The sequence below is a fragment of the Pyrgilauda ruficollis genome, unplaced genomic scaffold, assembly GCF_017590135.1.
Source record: "Pyrgilauda ruficollis isolate IOZ18807 unplaced genomic scaffold, ASM1759013v1 scaffold34, whole genome shotgun sequence".
Classification (NCBI taxonomy): Eukaryota; Metazoa; Chordata; class Aves; order Passeriformes; family Passeridae; genus Pyrgilauda; species Pyrgilauda ruficollis.
Window position 1 is genome coordinate 561,977 of NW_024524822.1, and position 18,450 is coordinate 580,426.

Consider the following 18,450-nt stretch of genomic DNA (forward strand, 5'->3'; position numbering starts at 1 on the left):
GGCAGCCACAGCTGCTCTGGGCACCCTGTGCCAGGGCCTCACCACCCTCACAGGGAAGGACTTCTCCCTAATGTCTAATCCTGGCCTCCTAAGGCCATTTCCCCTTGTCTTGTCACTGTCTACCCATGTAAAGTCCCTCTCCCTCTTCCCCATAAACCCCCTTCAAGTCTCAACAGGCCACAATAAGGTCTCCATGGAGCTTCTCTGCCTCGGGCTGGACACCCCCAGCTCAACCAGCCTGGCTTCAGAGCAGAGGGGCTCCAGACCAACTCTGTGGCCTCCTCTGGACTCTCCAACTGCTCAGTGCTGCTGTGGTGCTGAAGACCCCAGATCTGGACACGGTGCTCCACGTGTGGAGGGCAGGGTAGAGGGGGGAAATCCTCTCCCTTGGATAAAAGAGGCCAACTTTCCCTCCAGTTCATCCTGAGCAAGTTTTCTGTGAAAACAGCAGGTCACTTGGCCACGGCCACCACCCACAGGCAGAGCCTGAGAACACGCCGAGAACACGCCGAGAACGCCCCGAGAACACGCTGCTTTCTCATCATTTGAGCCGCTCTCTCGCTCACAGGCACTGGGCACTAATTTATGGACTGCAGAAGAGCTCCATGGAGAGCCCCGCAGCCCGGCTTTCCGACAGCGATCAGCGCGTCCCTGCCGGAGCCGCACTCCCGAGCGCGGCAGCCATTACCACATCAATGGCGGGGAAGGGGCCTGATCCTCCTGCACAAAGCCTCGGCACCGCGGCTCCCCGGGCACGCTCGGCTCCCCGGGGCGCGTTCACATCACCTCGCTCCTGCTCTGACAATCCGGACACTCGGCTTCCGGGCCCCCCGGTGCCTCTTCCAAAGGCAATTCAGAGGAGTCTAACTTAGGATATCACTGGCAGGGATCAAGGCAAAGGCAACTCTTAAAGTCAGCTTGCCTCTGTACTGGGACTCCTCACAGGGAGCTGATTGTTCTGGGCAACCTGGAGGAAGCTGCTGGTTTCTGGTGAGCAGCTGAACAATATTGTGTGACAGGATGCATCTGCTCCATGTTCCTGTGTGCCTCACACAACCACGGCCAAGTGGCAGCCCGAAGAGTCACACCACCCAGCTTCTCTGGGAAAGCTCACCCCCACAGGGGCTTTAAAGGTCCCTTCCAACTCAAACCCTGCTGGAACTCTTTGACATGGTCACTGGGTTGGAGCACATGGGGAGGCTGAGGGAGCAGGGCTTGTTCAGCATGGGGAAGTCCTGGCTGCATGTAGGGGAATATAATCCCCTCTTCAGTTTTATTAGGAGGGACCATAGACAAGATGGAGTCAGATCCTCACAGAAATCCCAGCCAGGCTGAAAAGTAAAAAAATGGGACAGTGAGAGTGGCTAAGCACTGCAACAGGCCCAGTGGGGCAGTGGAACCAGGCAGGGCATGGCAACACCTTGTCCCACAAAGCTGGCCCTGCTCGGAGCAGGAGGGCAGAGATGAGCTCTCAGAGAAGAGCTAATTTCAAACTGAAATGAGGCTCTGATTGTGTGATTAGCAGTGCCCTGCATTCCCCAGGCTTCTCTCCACACAGACGGGCAACTTCTTGCAGCAACTGCTGCTTTCAAGTCCCAAGCACCTCCCGGGCAAAGAACACCCAAGATCTCATTTACCCAGAATACAGGATGGTCCTGATCATACTCAGCAATACTACACAGAGATCCAAATACATTTCCTGTACTGGGATCCCTTCCAAATTTTTGTCAGGCAGCCCTGGAGGGAAGTAATTAATTTTCAACAGATGAAGTCATCATGTCTCCAAAATCTGCTTTGGCTGCCACAGATGTGAGCAGGTACAGAGCAGAAGAAATGAACCAATGCAGCTTTCAGAGGCAGATCTGGAGAGAGAGTATTTTCAAAAAAGCATGAGCAAGAGGTTGAGACCATTTCCTTCAGCACATTGTTGGACATCCTCCACGGGCCTTCACGCAGCTCACAGAGCCACAGAACAGATGAACCTGCTGCTGGCAGCAGCTCCACAGCACTGTGGAGGGCATGGACTCTTCCCTCCACAGAGATGAAAGGCTCCAAACAGGATGTTTCACTGAAGTGAATCTGGCATGATCATTCCCAGATTTCACTTCAGTAGCTTCAGTAGTGGCTAGTAATGTTTCTTGGCTGGACAAAGCACAACCCCAAACAGAAATGGAGGACCATGGAATGTCCTGAGCTGGGGGGGACCCACAAGAACCACACAGACACCCTAACAAGCCCACCCTGGGCATCCCTGGCAGCGCTGTCCAAAGGCTCCTGGAGCTCTGGCAGCCTCGGGGCCGTGCCCATTCCCTGGGGAGCCTGGGCAGTGCCAGCACCCTCTGAAGGGGGAAGAACCTTTTCCTGATATCCAACCAAAAACTCCCCAATATATATTTCAGGTTTAAGAAGGAAGGTGCAATTCTGTACAGGGACCTTGCTCCCATGTGCCCAAAGAACCATCTGGCACAAAATCCCCCAGACACTTCAGGACAGGCTTCTGGATAAAGAGGGCACCATGGTACATCTGTGAGATAGCAAAGCTCATCCTGGTTCTGGATCCCACTCCCCACTGACTGAAAATGCTGTCCTAGAAAATCAGCCCTTGCTGCCCATTTGGCCACTGCTGCTGCGCAGAAGGATTCAGGGAAGGGATCTTGTCCCATTGCTCCTGTCACTGCAGATTTCAGACAGATCCCCAGAGGAAGGCAGCCTAAGGCTGTGCTGGGACCAGTCAGCAGTGCCACTTGTCTTTGGGGCCACTGATCAATTCCTGGTCTTGTTCAGCAGTGTCAGCATAGCCTGACACTGTGGGGACTTTCCCAGGTCATAACCTCTTCTTTTAGCCCACAATTAACTCATTTTCTTCAATTACATCCCACAACTCCAGGTATGCTGATACACAAAATCACAACTCACCTGCAATACTTGTTATCCCCTCCACTTAGCTGGTCAGGGAATGGCACAGCTGTAGTGTCCAACTAACCCCATTAAAATAACCTTTGTTTGAAGAGAAAAGTAACAGTATGACATCCATAAAGCCCCCAAAATACAATTATATAGCAAATAGACTAAGGTAACTTTACCCTACTTGCTTTTTAAGATATAATTTCTTTTTTCCGTCTCTTCTGTGTGAACTTGTTCTGAGGGTCTGTGCTTCCTCCTGAAATCTCTTTCTCACAACCACTGCAGAGGCACCTTCTGAATTCCAACCTAACCCTGGCCCCAGAGCTGTTGAATATTATTCATCCTAGGGATCAGCAAAGGACCAAGGACTTGGTCTGAATACAGAAGCCACAGATTTTTGATATGCTTCCAGATTTCTCACACCTCGGTCCCACGATGGCAGGCTGGAGATATTTTCTGGGAGCACTCCAGCACTTGGCAAGACTGAAGATGAATGAGGATGGGGAAATTGGCCAAACTCTTTCAGAGCAGAGTACTGTGTTACTTATCACAGTAGATGCTTTGTCTAAACCCAGTGACACAGTGCATTGAAGACAAACCGGCAACCCTTATCTTCCCAGTGTATTTTGAAGTAGCATTTATCTCCCCGCCTTTTGTCACTGTGTCACACACACACATATGAATGAAGTGTCATGGGACCAATAGCAAATCCTGCTCTCCAGTTTAAGGAAGTGGAGGCTCCCATCCTGTGCTGGGTGACCTGCACTGCTGCTGAGCCTCACTGAGCCCGAGCCTCCTGTCACCAAACATTGTTTCTCTGGGCTTTCCAGCCTCAGAAGGTTTTTACAATCTAGGCACTTCCATAAATGTTCTACAGAAGTCACCATCCCAGAACTCTACTCTGGTTTGTATCCCGGAGCACGGAAGCTTGCACAAGGAAAATACAGCTCTCTGCTAAGCTCTGGGGCTGCCTGAAGGGTGCATATCCAATCTGAGCATTCCAAATTCCAGCTTAGCAGCAGCGTGTGACATCGACTTGTGCTACAGGATCTGTCTGCAGGAATTCCACAGAGTGAGGAATTCCATGTGCTGCCAGAGCCAGGCCCACCGTGGGGACAGGAGCAGGGCCTGCAGTTCCACGTCACTGCAGGGCTGCCAGAGCTGCAGGGGTGTGAAGGAATGAAACCACTGTCTCTGTGCTTCTGATGGGATCTGAACTCATGGGGTATTTTCAAAAAACACGGAGTTCACTCATCTGCTTGTTGGGATGTGCATGAGCCAAGGTCACTCCAACACTTCTCGGTTGGTTTGGAGCCCTGGCATTAACCCTAACGAGCTAAACCAGTGTGCACTTAACCCACCAATAACTCCAGTAAGTGTTCCCACACCCAGTCGCATACATCATGAGAATCCGTAGGCTCTATTTAGGAAAAAAGTCTCCTCTTTTCTATTTAGGAAAGCGTTCAAAGTAAATAAGCAAAAATCCTGACAATGGAAATAGTTGCTCAGGATCACAAACTCTCCCCATCATTAGTGTATGGAAAAGAGATGCCCACGGGACAAACATAGGTTACCACTGATTTTTATTTTGCCATGCCCAAACCTCCCTGGCTCAAAGCCAAAGCAATAATCAGTATCTGTGCAAGATCTTTCCCAAAAGCACAGCTTGGCAGTCGATTTTTCTCTACTTTAATCTCTTTTGCTACACTTTAGCTCCTGGTGGTTTTTGTTCTGAAGGAGAAATGCTTGAGAGGGTTGACTGAATGAACTCTGAAATTCACACCCTGGCAAATTGGACTGATTTCCTAAATCCATAATTACAACATTCCTCAGAGATATGCATTCTTTCAGAGTGAACAAGGGAAGATTAGTTTCCTGTTTCTTCCCATTTACATGACTTCTCCGTCAAGAGGAACTTTTTTGTTTCTAAACAATCCTCTGTTTATGTGGTTCTCTTCTTGGCAGGGAACTGGGGAACTAATCTTGCCTAAAAGTAGAATACAGCCAAACTATCAATTGCCAGCAGCCTGATTATCTGTGTGCAAGGCAGCTGATCTGCACAGGCTTTAGAAGCCAATATCTATCAGTGAGCACTCAGACAGGGACCGATCGATTACAGAGGGTTTAAATAATCTGGATGATTATTGAATGGCTGGATTGTTTTACTGCTGGCTGGGTAAGAAGGGCAGAGAGGGTCTGTGTGTGTGTGAAGGCTGAAAACTTAGTGACACTGGGCAAACAGAGCCCCCACACCTGCACAGCCCCAGCTCACAGCAGCTCCCGTGGGGTGAGGGAATTGCGGGGCTCCTGCCATGGAGCTGCAGGTAAGAACTGGCTCCCACCTGCAAACAGAGTACATGCAGAGCCCTTGTCTGCTTTGGTTTTTATCAGTGAATCCATCCTCTCCTTCTGTACTACCCTGGGAAGCAGGCAAGCTCCATGTCCCATCTTCCCCCCTGCCTTTCCCTATTTGGCTGCACAGGCCAGTGTCAGGGCTCTTGACAGGTCTCCCTTGGTCCTGGAGCAAAAGGAACATGAGGATTTGCCTGTTTGAAGTGAGCCTGTCCTCATTTTTGCTCTGTGGAATACAAACAGGAGCTGGGGTTGTTCAGCTGGGAGAAGAGAGGGCTCCGGGGAGACCTTGTTGTGGCCTTTTGGTACCTGAAGGGAGCTTACAGAAAAGACAGAGTGACTTTATACAGAGGTAGTGAGAGGATGAGGGGGAACAGTTTTAAACTGACAGAAGGAAGATTTTTATTAGATATTAGGGAAAAATTCTTCCCTGTGCTGCCCCTGGATCCCTGGAAGTGTCCAAGGCCAGGTTGGATGGGACTTGGAGCACCCTGGGACAGTGGAAGGTGTCCCTGCCCATGGCAAGGAGGTTTGAACAAGATAATTTTTAAAGTCCCTTCCAACTCAAACCAGTCTGGGATTATGTGACTTTTACCCTGTATTTGCTGCAGCTTGGGGACACTAACAGGTATCCTGGACACCACTCCTGATGTTGATTTAAAGGACCTGGTATGTTCCACACATTCCTATAAGGTTTTACATGATCATCATTCCTGTATAGTTTCATACTCCTAGGATGCTTTTCTCACTTGGCAGAACTAAACCTCCCCCAGCACACCCCAGTGGAGCTGAACAGCTCACTGATGCTCTTAACTCCTTAATCTAACACTGACCTCTCAACCTACAGCCATAAGCCAATTAGCTCTTCTTTATACCATACCAAATCTCCTTCTGATGAAGCTGTGCTGGCGAGTGAATGCCTGCTAGTGACAGAAATGTAATTACAGTGCTTAGCAGCATGCTGGCCCTGGCTGGTGGCAGGGGGCTAAGGTCAGAATGTATCTCTAACACACCAAAACAATTTAAAGGAGATTTTTCCTCCCCAGTGTGTTCTCTCTAGTTTCCTCTCTTCACTCTCCAATACTTAATTAGTTTGCACATTAAGGCTATTTGGCCATCAACTTTAAGACTGAAGTCCTGAGCTTTCCAAGGATCCCTTGCCAATCCCTTCCTGAAGCAGAATCAGACACCCAGCTCTGTCAATCCCCAGCTTGGGCCTGTAGATCCACACTTCAGTAAATGGGGGCTGATTTCCTAAAATTATTGAACAAACACATCTTACATCACTCCAGAAAAAATTTAGCTGACTTTTAGAATTATTTTGGACATTTTTGACAATTTGGTACATTGGACAGCAAATTATGGCAGTTTGTTTTGGCTTCTTTGTACCTACTGTAATATTAGACCAGAATTCATCAGCATCTTTGTGCTTAACCACAATTTATTTATCTAGCAATGGCTGGATTTGTTATAAATAAAACTACTACAATTACAGTAGACCCACCAGCCTTCCACGTCTTACAAAGAGTTAACACAGCCTAAGCCATGCAGGGAGTAGTTGGAAGTATTTACATTTAACTGTACACGTCATCCTTTGACAGACTCTTCCTTAGCTGGGGAGGCACAGAACACGCTGCATGTTTGGCTTTTCCTGTGTGCTTCTCCCACAGCAGCTGGGGGTTTGTTCAGTGCAAAGTTCCCATTTCTTTTAGCCCAGCAGGGCAAACCTCATTAGTACAGGTGCACATTTGCTTGCTCTCTCCCAAGAGCAGAACACAGCTGCAGAACTGAATCACAGTCATGGAATCAGAATATCCTGAGCTGGAAGGGAACCACAAGAATCATTGAGTCCAGCTTCTGGAATTACAGGATGCTGCTCCTGAGATGGTCACAGACGTGCCTGTTCTCTCCTCCAGTCCTATCAGTCATCCTTTTGCTTTCCAGTAACTGGTGTTGTTTCAGCTTCCCATCAATATATGACCCCATGACAAACTGACCTGAAAAATGGAAGGAGATCAATATTTTGCCTCCCACTTTTCCTCCTACTACAAACTCCAGTTTGTCCATGGTTTAATATTCTCTTTAAACCACGTTGTGGCTGTGTGCTCTCCCCAGAGACCTCCAACAAGAACAGTGAATCCAAAGAAAATGGCACAGGGAAAAAGCAGAATGAGTGTCAAAGCACTGTCACCCCCACTGAGCTCCTGCCAGTCCCTGAACAGGGGACAAAATACAGGGAGAGGAATAGAAGGAGAAATGGGAGCTACAAGTGGATACTGGGGGAAGAAACGCTGCCAGTTCTGACCCGAAACAAAGCAATTCCCCCAGTCCTGACTTCCCAAGAGAGACAGCAGGTCTGAAACCTGTCACTACCCCAGGTGTAAACACCAGCTGTTCTTCAAAGGCGAAAAGGGAAAGAAAAATAAAACCTTCTCTTTTCTGCAACGGCAGCTGCTAGGAAGCTGCTTAAAGCTGTGGAAAGATAAATGCAATTCTTTTGCAGATGGTTGAACTGGCAGACTGCAGGCAAAACCAGCCCAGGAGCAGCTCCTGCGTATTCACACACACCGCCATACTGGGAGCTGCTGGGCTCCAGTGGCTCAGCACCCCGGCACAAGCACCACGTGCAGCACCACGGGTGGGACCATGAACATTATTTCAGCTGATGATTCCTTCCTGAGACTTCTAAGGCCAGAAGGAACAAAACAATCATCCATTGGTTTGAGTTCCTGCTGAAGAAGTCCATGAGTACTAACAGGAGACTCCACACTTAGGCTGATTAAACTCATTTGGGTTTCCACCTTCCAGGAAAAGAGCCAGTCTGGGTTTGATGCTGGAGTGATGAAATCCATCCCATCCCTGAATAAACACTTCACTCCAACCAGAGGGAAAGAGGATTTTGTATGCAGCCTTATACTGAGACATGTCACATATTAATCACCTCCAGAGCATCGTTCCCATCTACAAAGCACACACTGCTTCATTCCCTGTGGATATTCAGTTCCTCACACTGCAGAGATGTTGCTGTACTTAAACCAATTGAAAAGTTTCCCTCAACTCAGGGGTTTCAGGGAAGAACAGTGGATGTAGGTATTTGCAAAGTGGTCTCTTTGACTCCTGGTCCTTATTGAAGACTCCCCAGAGTCCTGGCCAGGCGTTCTGCTTACAAAAAAAAAAAAAACCTTTGAAAAAATAAATGGCATTCTACCCTTTAAAAGCCCTTTAAGAATCCCCTTCTTGAGTGTAACAGCTTTACATTTTATTCCAGAGGTATCTGTGTTTTAACTGAAGTCAAAATGGTTCTGTACAGAAAAAATCTTGGCATCAGCCACTGCCATTTAGAAATTAATTTGTCAAATAAATAAGATTACATCAACTTCTTGCTGGAGTGTAAGGTAATTTACACCTATTAAGTACCAGGAATTGTCAATGTTTTTGCAATGTATTACACAGAAAGAAGGGCAGATTTCTGAATATTGTCTGTAAGCAGCATAATAACCCTTGAACTGTAGTGGAACTGGAGTTCTGCATTTCCTAGGAATTACCAGCATCTGACCCCTACTCACCCAGAAAAGGAGCTGGCACAGTGCTTGATTTTCATGGTCAGAAATTTTAAAATAAATAAGTTATCTCACTGTCCCAGCTGGAGGAGCACAGAAATCAGCTGCAGGCTCTCCCTGTGCAGAACACGGGAAACAGCTGCCCCCAGAGCCCATCTCTGCATCCTCACAAGACCAGAAGAGACTGAGGAGCTGCAGGAGAGGGGCCTGAGGAAAATGAGGGCACTCTTCTGGGATGTGCATCCCTGCACCCTCCTCTCAAACCACACAGCAAGGTCAGAGTGGTCCCAGTCAGTGCAGAATCAGAGAATTGTGGAATGATTAAGGTAGAAAAAGCCCTCTAAGATCATCAAGTCCAACCATCAACCCAGCACCAACCACATTCACCACCAAGACATGTCCCCAAGTGCCCCATCCACATATTTTTTGAACACTTCCAGGGATGGTGACCCCATCACTGCCCTGGGCAGCCCGTTTCAGTGCTTTACAGCCCTTTCCATGATTTTTTTTTCCCCCAATATCTAATCTGGACATTCTCTGGTGCATTTTGGGCTGTTTCCTCTCATCCTGAACAAGAGGCCCCTGCTCCCCAGGAGCACTCACAGAACAAGTGACATCTTTCCAAACAGCAGTGCTTTTCTGAGCACCAGATTTGGAAGAGTTTCAGATGTTTAATTTTGAGAAGTTAAGGAATAGTTTCCCTGTGTAAACACTAGCACAGAACAGTTTGGGATGTAACAGCAAAAAGCCCCTTTGCTTAAGGTCAAAAAAAGTGAAAATCCCACTTCTACCCATTCCCTTTCCTGGACACCTCACAGTGGTTATAACACTGACAGTCCCAAATAAACCACTGGGTTTGAACCCTGCCCAGTGCTGCTTCCACTCACTGTCCCCAGCAACAGCTGCAGTGCTGGGCAGTGTCACCCAGTTCTGCTCCACAGGAGAAGGAGTTTCCTTGCAGGAACGGCCAAACACACACACACGGAGATTTCTTGGTATAACTTCTTGGTATGTTTGAGATAACATTTTAACTGATCTGGCATTGATCAGCCCAGCTGAGTCTAGAAGGGCCTAACTACAAGACCCCCAAAACACTGGTGAGAAAACAGCACTGAGAGCAGGCAGCAGAACCATCCTACACCCAAGTTCTCTGTCAAACTGGGACATTTCAGATCACCAAAACACAGGTGTCTGGTGTTATTTGAGATGTCTTGGTGCTCCAGCTGCCCTCTGAGACAGAAGTGTCTTGGGCAGGGCCCTTGTCATGCTGCCAACCTCCTGCAAGTGTCTCAGACACAGTCTGACACCTAAACCCTGCCAGAGGTGACACCTGCCACCAGAGTCACTCCCCTGTTGTGCTTCTCATTGATATCACAGTTCCATGTGTGTTTACTTTTTGAAAGCCTGGCATGGAAAAACTCCTTCATGGAGAAGCTCCTTCTATGGAGAAACTCCTTCCATGTGTTTTAGTGATTTTTGTCCTACAGAATGTCCAGGGGAACACCTGCACTCCACAACCCCTTTGCTGCTGGCCTGCAGTCTCTGGCAGGACCACCCTGAACACATCTGAGCAGAGCCACAGACCAGCTGTGCTGGGCTTGCTCTGCCCAACTCGACCTTCTTTGTGCAGCTGCTGAGGCCAGGACAAACACAAAGCATGCCAAAACGGCACCACAAGGGCACACAGAAAGCAGACAGGAGCCTCATGCCCTGCCTCTTTTTCCCTGCTTGTCTACCTCAATATCCTCCCCACGTTCCCCTTCTTGTGAGGACAGGCACGCCCTGGGTTCCAGCAGCCCAGGATCCCTTAGGAAGGGAATGAAGAGCAAGCATCTGGCACTGGGCACAGAGAGTCTCCTCCCCTCCCTCTGCCCTCCAGGCATCTCCTCTTGGAGAAGGTGCTGCAAGGGGCAGCTCTCCTGGCTGACCAGGCCTGCAGCAGCCAGTGGGGATGAGGGCAGCCTTCTTAGGGTATGAAGAGGTTTGGATCTTTCTTTGGATCCCTGCTTGGACACTGGCTCAGCCACTGAGTGCTGGCAGGCAGAGGGGGCAAAACCAGTTTGCCACAGGGCTGGAAACAGGTTTTATTGGCCCCACAATTAACTCCTGAGTTTCTGCTGTTTATTGAAGCAGTCAGGATCACACCTGGGATTCATTCCACAGAGCAAGAACAGGAAAAATCTGTACTTGTACTGCCCAGGGTGAACAAAAGAAAATCCCAGTCCCAAAATGTCACTGGCCTGCAATGGCAAGCTCCAAGCAAGGACAGTCCCACCTTCACCAGAGTTCCAGTATCTCTATAAATCCTGATTTCTTTACCTATATAATCACTAGAGCTAGTCATATCAATATAATTTATGTCTTTTTTTATGGTTGCAGCAAAGAATTTGAAAAAACTGAAATTGAAAAAAATCCCATGAAGACCTCCAACCTCTTTGAACTTTAAATTGAAAAAAGTATCCAAAAATGATCCAATAATTCTGACTGAGAGTCTGTCATTGTGGAGTCTTTTGGGAGCTTTTTCTATTCCTCCAGGTGACCAGAGGTCACATTGTGTCTCATCCTCTGCCTCCAGTCCTTAATAGTGCCTGACCAGGCAAAGCTTGGGAGATCCAAACATTATATGAGCCTCAGGTGAACAAAGGGATGGGACACACAACACAAATGTGAGGGCTCCTCAGCTCCGTAAGGAGCCTAAGGAATTTTTTTGGTAGAACACGCCAGGTCGCAGGTGAAGCTCTAACCTTTTGTGAAGCTGTGGCTGCCCCTGGGTCCCTGGAAGAGTCCAAGGCCAGGCTGGATGGGGCTTGGAGCAGCCTGGGACAGTGCAAGGTGTCCCTGCCATGGCAGGGGTGGCACTGGATGGACTTTTAGGTTCCTCCCAACCCAAACCAGTCTGGGATCCTGTGATTCTATGAAGCTCTGAGTGAACTTTGAGCCATTCCCTCCTGTAAAGCCCAACCTTTCAAAACAAATAAAGTCCTGGACAGTGTTAGTTTTTGTACTGAAAACCAAAGCTTGCTCAAAGATCATTCCTTTATTCCCTCCTTTTCCTGCCAGCAGCAGCCACCAGCCTGCACAGGTTATTATTTCAGCTTCCTGCAGATGCACAGGTACAGATTCCCATCACTTTCAACTGATGCCAGAGACAGGGATCTCTGATAGCACCGAGTCAGGCTGATAACAGGCAAGTTTCAGCACCACTCGGCTGATAATTACACAGTTGTGAAAAATACACCAGTTGGCAACAAGCAGGAAATACAGAGTTTGCAATCCTTTGGAAAGCAAGACAACCCTCTGCCCTAGTGCAGCATGCAGCTCTGTGCTCTCAGGGCTTACCAGGTACCACACATGCACTTCCCAGAGATACCCTGAGCCTCCTGTCTCCAGAGTGGGAGACTTGGGAGCTTCATCCCACTCTCCACCATCAACAGAGACCCCTTCCCCACACACACCAAAGCACATCCCCATGAGAGAATCATGGAATCTCCTGAGTGGAAGAGACCCACAAGGATCAGAGTGTCCAGCCCCTGGGGCTGCATGGAAAAGCCCAACAGTCGTCTTGCTTTGCTGGTGTGTCCAGACAGTGCCTGAGCCCTCAGATCATCAGCCCAGCCTGTTACCATGCAGAGCCCACGCTGACCCTTCAGATGGATTTTCAGAAATCCCTAACTGCTGCAGAATTCAGCCGGAGAGGAGTTACAGAACAGGAGCAAACACTCACCATGGGGCTGCAATTTCATAGGGAAATCATGGACACAAAATGACCAATACTGGCTTATCACCATGGAATTTCATGTTCTTTCATTGTCACATTTGTATTTATTGTAGGATCAGGACAGTGAATTTTAAATTAATGTCTCATATAGGTAGAAGTACCAGGAACAAGAAATGATGAAAGTCTGATTTCACCAGGGCTAGTGAGCTTTATACTCACTCTTAAAACACAAAATGAAGTCTGTTATGGGATAACTATTTCATTAGATTGTTAATACTGAATATGCATGTGAATGTGTGTGTGTGTACAAGTATTTATTTTCACATAAGTATAAGCTCTTTCTTGCACGAAACAAGAATAGCTAGTATAGAAGGCCCAGCAAAAGCAACAATTTTAATACATATATAAGAAATTTCTATTTAAAAAAACGAAACAAAACAAATCATACCATGATTGCCTGAACTCTCTTGTTTATACACCAAGAAAAACCCACCCTGCTCCCTTCTCCTTGTGCTGTTAAAATAACTTGTGTCCTGTAGCACAAGACAGAGAGGTCACAACATCAGTCACCTGTTGACAATGGTCAGAACATGCACAGGGAATCTAACATTTATCCCAGTTCCCTCACACACCTTGCTAGCTGCTGAGTACAGCCTCCTTTCCCCCTTCCTTGTCATTAATTAATGTAAATACTTGTAGTGTTCACTTACAAGTAAGTGCAGGAAAGTAAAAGAATGTATTTGATAATCTTATCTAAGTCACAGAATTACAGAGCCATGGAATATCCTGAGCTGGAAGGGACCCACAAGGATCATCCAGTGCAGCTCCTGGCCCTGCACAGATACCCCAACAATCCCACCCTGGGCATCCGTGAGAGCTTTGTCCAAATGTTCTATTTGGCTCCAGCCAAAAGAAAGCATTTTCAAAGATGTAAGAGGAGTTAAAATACAAGTGTTCTCCATTGCCCTTCCCTGCATATACAATTTCAAAGTGTTGAGAAAGTGCAGAACTGTGATAGCAGAACTACAACATCCAGAGCTAGATATGCTAAAACATCTTCAAATAACCTCCAAGCAAACAACCCTGTGAAATCCACACTCACCTGAATGTGGTCTGCCCAATTCTCCTCAGTCATGGTTTTCTGAAAAGACAAAATCACTGCTGAGCCATCTTAGGAAAGGGAGGATGTTCCACACAGCAAACTAGAAATGAACACCTCATTGTCCCCACTGGCATCACCTGTGACCAAGGAATGCAACATGGACACACAGGACACCTCAGCTCCTCAGTGTCTCCAGCTGGGGCATGGCAGAACACAGCTTGGATGAGGGAACTCTTACACCACAGCACATGAAGCATAAAAATTCCTATGCAGTTTGTGCCCAAACTCATCTCTCCAGCCAGCCATAGGGAGCCATCCTGAGGGCTCCAGCCAAGGGAGGGATCTCAGGGGTCATCTGCAAGGCTGAGCCTTCAGAATATAAAAATACAATTTTCCTCAACAGTCAAATAATGAAAAATCCTCTGGAATCATGAGGTCTGGGAAAGGAAACTGATAAGTTAATATTCCCATTCTAATGCAGTTCAGAGCCAAACTTGGGGAGAAACTCAAGAAGGGACCTGCTCTCCACTCTGCCAAGAACTGCATGAGACCCACCATCAGTCTCACCCCAGAGCTGGCAGAGGAAACAGGGAGTGTCATTGTCACTTTTATGGAAAGATACAAGAGCAAACAGGGAGCAAGAGCCTCAAAGAAAACAGTTTTGAGATATCCAAGCATATCATTTAAATATTAGTGAGATAAAGGAGACATTTAACCAGAGCTCAGACACAGCTGAGAATGGTAAACAGAGAGCACCAAAGAACTCTCAGAAGAAGGGATTGTGTCCAGAAACAGCTGCCAAATGCACCTTAATGGAAATAACTGGCCAGCTTGGATACTTTAAAGCAAGCAAATTCTCCAAAACAAAGGAAGTGGAAGGCCAGAGGGAGCAGAACACCAGATCACGAATCCATTCCCTCTGCTAAACAAATACACCTGGAGAAATGCTCTCTGCTCCCTCTGTGGATGACCAAGCTCCCTACAGTGACATCATCCAACATTAAAGCTCTGAGATGCAGGAGGCTGAAGTGCTCCATCCTCCCCAGCTCCTCTGGCAATGGGTTTGGCAGGCAGCAAAGACAATCAGAGGCTTCCCTGATGGACTGGGAGGGCTTGGGAGCAAAACTTGGAAAAAAAAAACCTTGATCATAAACGACTAATACACTTCGATTATCTCAATTAAGTTATTAAAAATGTAAATGTAACCAAATTCCCCACACACAACACAGCACGTACCTCAACAAATCTCTTGTAAAAGAGGTAATTCAGGGTTCTCAAGTGCCGCTGATTTATGACATTAGGGCAGAGAGCTGAAAGAAGGAAAAAGACATTTAAGTACAGAGCATTTCCTGGAAGTTTTACTGTCTAGACATTACACTTTTCCTTCCCCAGTGTCAGACTGGGTTTGTGGAAGGCAGGATGCCCTCACCCTTGGAACAATGAGGGACAGACTCACACACTGTCAGCTTATCTCAAGTATAAACTGTTATTTACACTTTCATCCGTGATTAGCAATGCTAATTCTTGGGTCTGATATCTCTGCTTCCACCACCCCTGAGCGATAAGATCCACTCTCTGGTTCAATATGCTCCACAGTCAATGACTTCACACCTTTAATTAGGCAGCATCCTCACATGGGCACCGCCTCAGTCTCTAGAGGCTGCATTCTTTCGGGTTTAATTGGACCTGTGTTGTTAATTCATTCAAGCAGTTGTGAACAGCTCACTCAGGATGTAAACTTGTGGCTGAAGTTTATCCGATAAAACGCAGATCCATGAAAGAGGCTCCACATCCACACAAAGAGGGTGGGGAATACTGCTTTGCTGAGCTAGCAAGACACAGTTGTTGTTATTATTTTTATTGCTGTGACCTTCATTAGATATGGCTCATTACAACTGCATAACCCAAGATCTTCACACAGCACCTTGTTTTGAAATCCAGTGCAAGGAGAGATAAAGGCTGGAGATAAAAGACAAAGTGGCATTAGCACAGGTATCTGTCAGTTCCTGCTGGATGCTGGGCTGCTTCACCGAAGCCTTCCTTGGGCTTTCAGATGGGGCCAAAACCATCTCACTGGGAGCCAGAGAGAGCAGGGCCAGCAGTCACAAACAGTCACAGAGAACAGGAACATTAAATTATCTGTAGCCTCCCCTGAATTAGCACCCACGGGGAGAAACTGATTCCTCATCCCTTTGTGTGCCCCACACAGGGCATGCCCAAGAACTAAACCCCAGGAGAACAAAGAGTGATCTCTGGATACCAGAGCCTGGAATCAGAGGGGTGTGGATTGATGTGCCACTGGTTACAGCAGCTCCTCAGAGTGCCCTGAAACATCACCTCAGAATGTGAACATTTCCATCTCAAACAGAAATGCTTAAAGCTGTTATTTGTAAGTTAATCTTCCACAGTGTGGCAACAAATCCTTCCCCTCAAAGCATCTGAGGAAATCCCTGCAATTATCACAAAGGATATTGCACCAGTAAATATGGTGATCTTTCTGGATATTGTCCCAATATCTTGAGGAAAACTCATCAGCTCATGGAAAGGAACACTCTCTAAAGAAAGTAAGATCAACGTAAAAATTAGTAACACCACCTCCTAACTTAAAGTTTTCAAAGCTCTTCAGAAAGAACCATGGCATGACCCCTCCAGGCCACCCAAAAGATCCACTGAACAGCTTTTTCTTTGAGCTTCTAAAGAAAATATCCAAAGCACAGGCTCTGGCAGAACTGGGGGAGTTGAATGCTTGTGGAAAAAAGAGAGGAACGTGGATGGACTGGAAACATGTTTAAAGGCACTGGTGATATATTTTATTCTGATGGAGCAGAGGAACTGAGTTTGAATCTGGGTTCCTGAATTTTATTACAAAAAACAGAGAAGGATGAATCAAAAACACACAGAAAGGTTGGAGAGAGAACAGACTGAGAACAGGCCCGGGAGAAGGACCTGGTGCTGTGGTTAGAGCTGGACCTGCCCCAGCCCTGAACCCCCTGCCCTGGGCTGATCCCCAGTGTGGGCAGCAGGGCAGGGGGGATTCTGCCCCACTGCTCAGGGGACACCCCACCTGCAGAGCTGCCCCAGCCCTGGGTCCCAGATCCTGTTGGAATGCAGGGGTGGAATGGGATGGGCTTTGAGGTCCCTTCCAACCAAACCAGTTGGGGATTCTATGAAAAATATGAGGGCGAAGGGTAACTTGTTAAGAGAGACAACAGAATGGAGAGCTGTGGTGGTATTTAACACCTGAGTTAAAACACTCTGGAGGAAAATCACCATGGAAGTCAGGAGCAAAAAAGGGGAATATCCTCCTGCTCTCCCTCCAAAGGCATTAATGTCAAGTTGTACAAGCCATTCCCTTGTTTCTATCAGAGCATCTTCTGCCTGGTGAGGACTCCCAGGCCTCAGCTGGGGCTCTCACTGGTGACTGCCTGGACATGGGCTGGCAGCTCTTCAAGCCCTGAGGATGTGTGGCCAGCTCACCTGTGCAGATGTGCGGCCAGCTGTGGCTCACATGTGCAGATGTGGCCGTGCAGAGCCAGCTGTGGCTCACCTGTGCAGATGTGGCCGTGCAGGGCCAGCTGTGGCTCACCTGTGCAGATGTGGCCGCGCAGGGCCAGCTGTGGCTCACCTGTGCAGATGTGGCCGTGCACAGCCCTCTCCTGCCCTCTGCTGCCCCGCAGCGCGGCGCTCCCGGCAGCGCGGGGCCGGGCAGGGGCGGTCACACGGACGGAAATCCCACGTTAAACCAAACGGACAACTGGGTGCTCAAGCGAGGGAAACATTCCTCCTGGATCATGTTAAAAACCCTCTGGAAGCCCGCGGCAAACACTCGCTCGCAGCGCTCAGAACCGGAGGTGCTGGACTGTCACTGTCACTGTCCCAGCACAGCCCTCCCGGTACCGGGGCTCTCGGGTACCCCTCTCCCCCCTGTCCCTCCACTTGGATCTCCCTCACTGGCACGGAGGCACTAAACCCAACAGATGAGGCTGTTACACTTCTTCGAGCAGGATCCTTTCTACCTCAGACGTGGGAATTGTCAAGGAAAAACATCACTGAGCTCTCTCTGTGTCCTCCTGGCTGTGCCAAGCCACAGCAGAGAACAGACTCAACCATGCCAACTCTGGGACAGGGCTGTTCCCTCACCTCTGAGATCTGTTTTGACTGGAACATGCATTTGTAAAGTCGATCTCACAGGGTCTCCAAAGACTATTAAGTAATTAGCTTGGAAAAACTGCAGGCTCGTTAAGCTAGAGCACACTGACCCAGGTGTGAGGAAAGACTCTATAAACCTCAATTTCCTCAATCACACACCACTTCTGCCCAGCTTCTTCCTCCCCCAATAAGGGTAATTAAATGAAATCCACACACAGTTTATTGGGACACCTTTGGGACTCGGCGGAAAATATCCCACTTCCCATGCTCTGTTTGGGAGTTAACAGGAATACTGAAATACAGCTCTGGAAAAGAACAGGAGGACTAATCTAAGGGAATTGCTTTATGATTGTTTTTTGGTTTTTTTTTTTCCCCTGAGGTGTGAGATCTTTTTTTAATTGGGCCACCTCCTATCTGGCTCTGAAATTTAGGGCTGGCAGTTCCCAGGAGTGTTCTCAGTTGCTGACGGACACCTCAGCTGTGTCTGGCAGTCAGTGTGATTTACTGTGAGTGGGCAAGAGTGAGCTCAAGCAGTGAAATCTCCAAGTCGATTTGGAACTGCAAGTACCGAGTCACACACAAGTTTGCCTTCTCATACCCAGAAACCCCATCCTCCTCCAGCCCTTCAAAGCCACTTCCCTCCCTGCTGCTGCTCTCAGGCTGTC

At 48.0% G+C, this 18,450-nt stretch overlaps 1 protein-coding gene across 11 annotated transcripts in view; it reads right to left on the reverse strand.

Moving 5' to 3' along the window:
- Positions 1-18,450, reverse strand: part of EXD3 (exonuclease 3'-5' domain containing 3) — a 248,383-nt gene that overhangs the window by 137,121 nt on the left and 92,812 nt on the right. For all 11 annotated transcript variants that reach the window (XR_005955746.1, XR_005955745.1, XM_041474913.1 and 8 more), the window contains 2 exons: positions 14,873-14,946; positions 13,637-13,675 (listed from right to left, as the gene is read on the reverse strand). Coding sequence is in view for 9 of the 11 variants with exons in the window: in XM_041474913.1 (XP_041330847.1) it covers positions 13,637-13,675; positions 14,873-14,946 (113 nt within the window). In the remaining 2 variants the exon portion in view is untranslated. The remainder of the gene's footprint in view (positions 1-13,636; positions 13,676-14,872; positions 14,947-18,450) is intronic.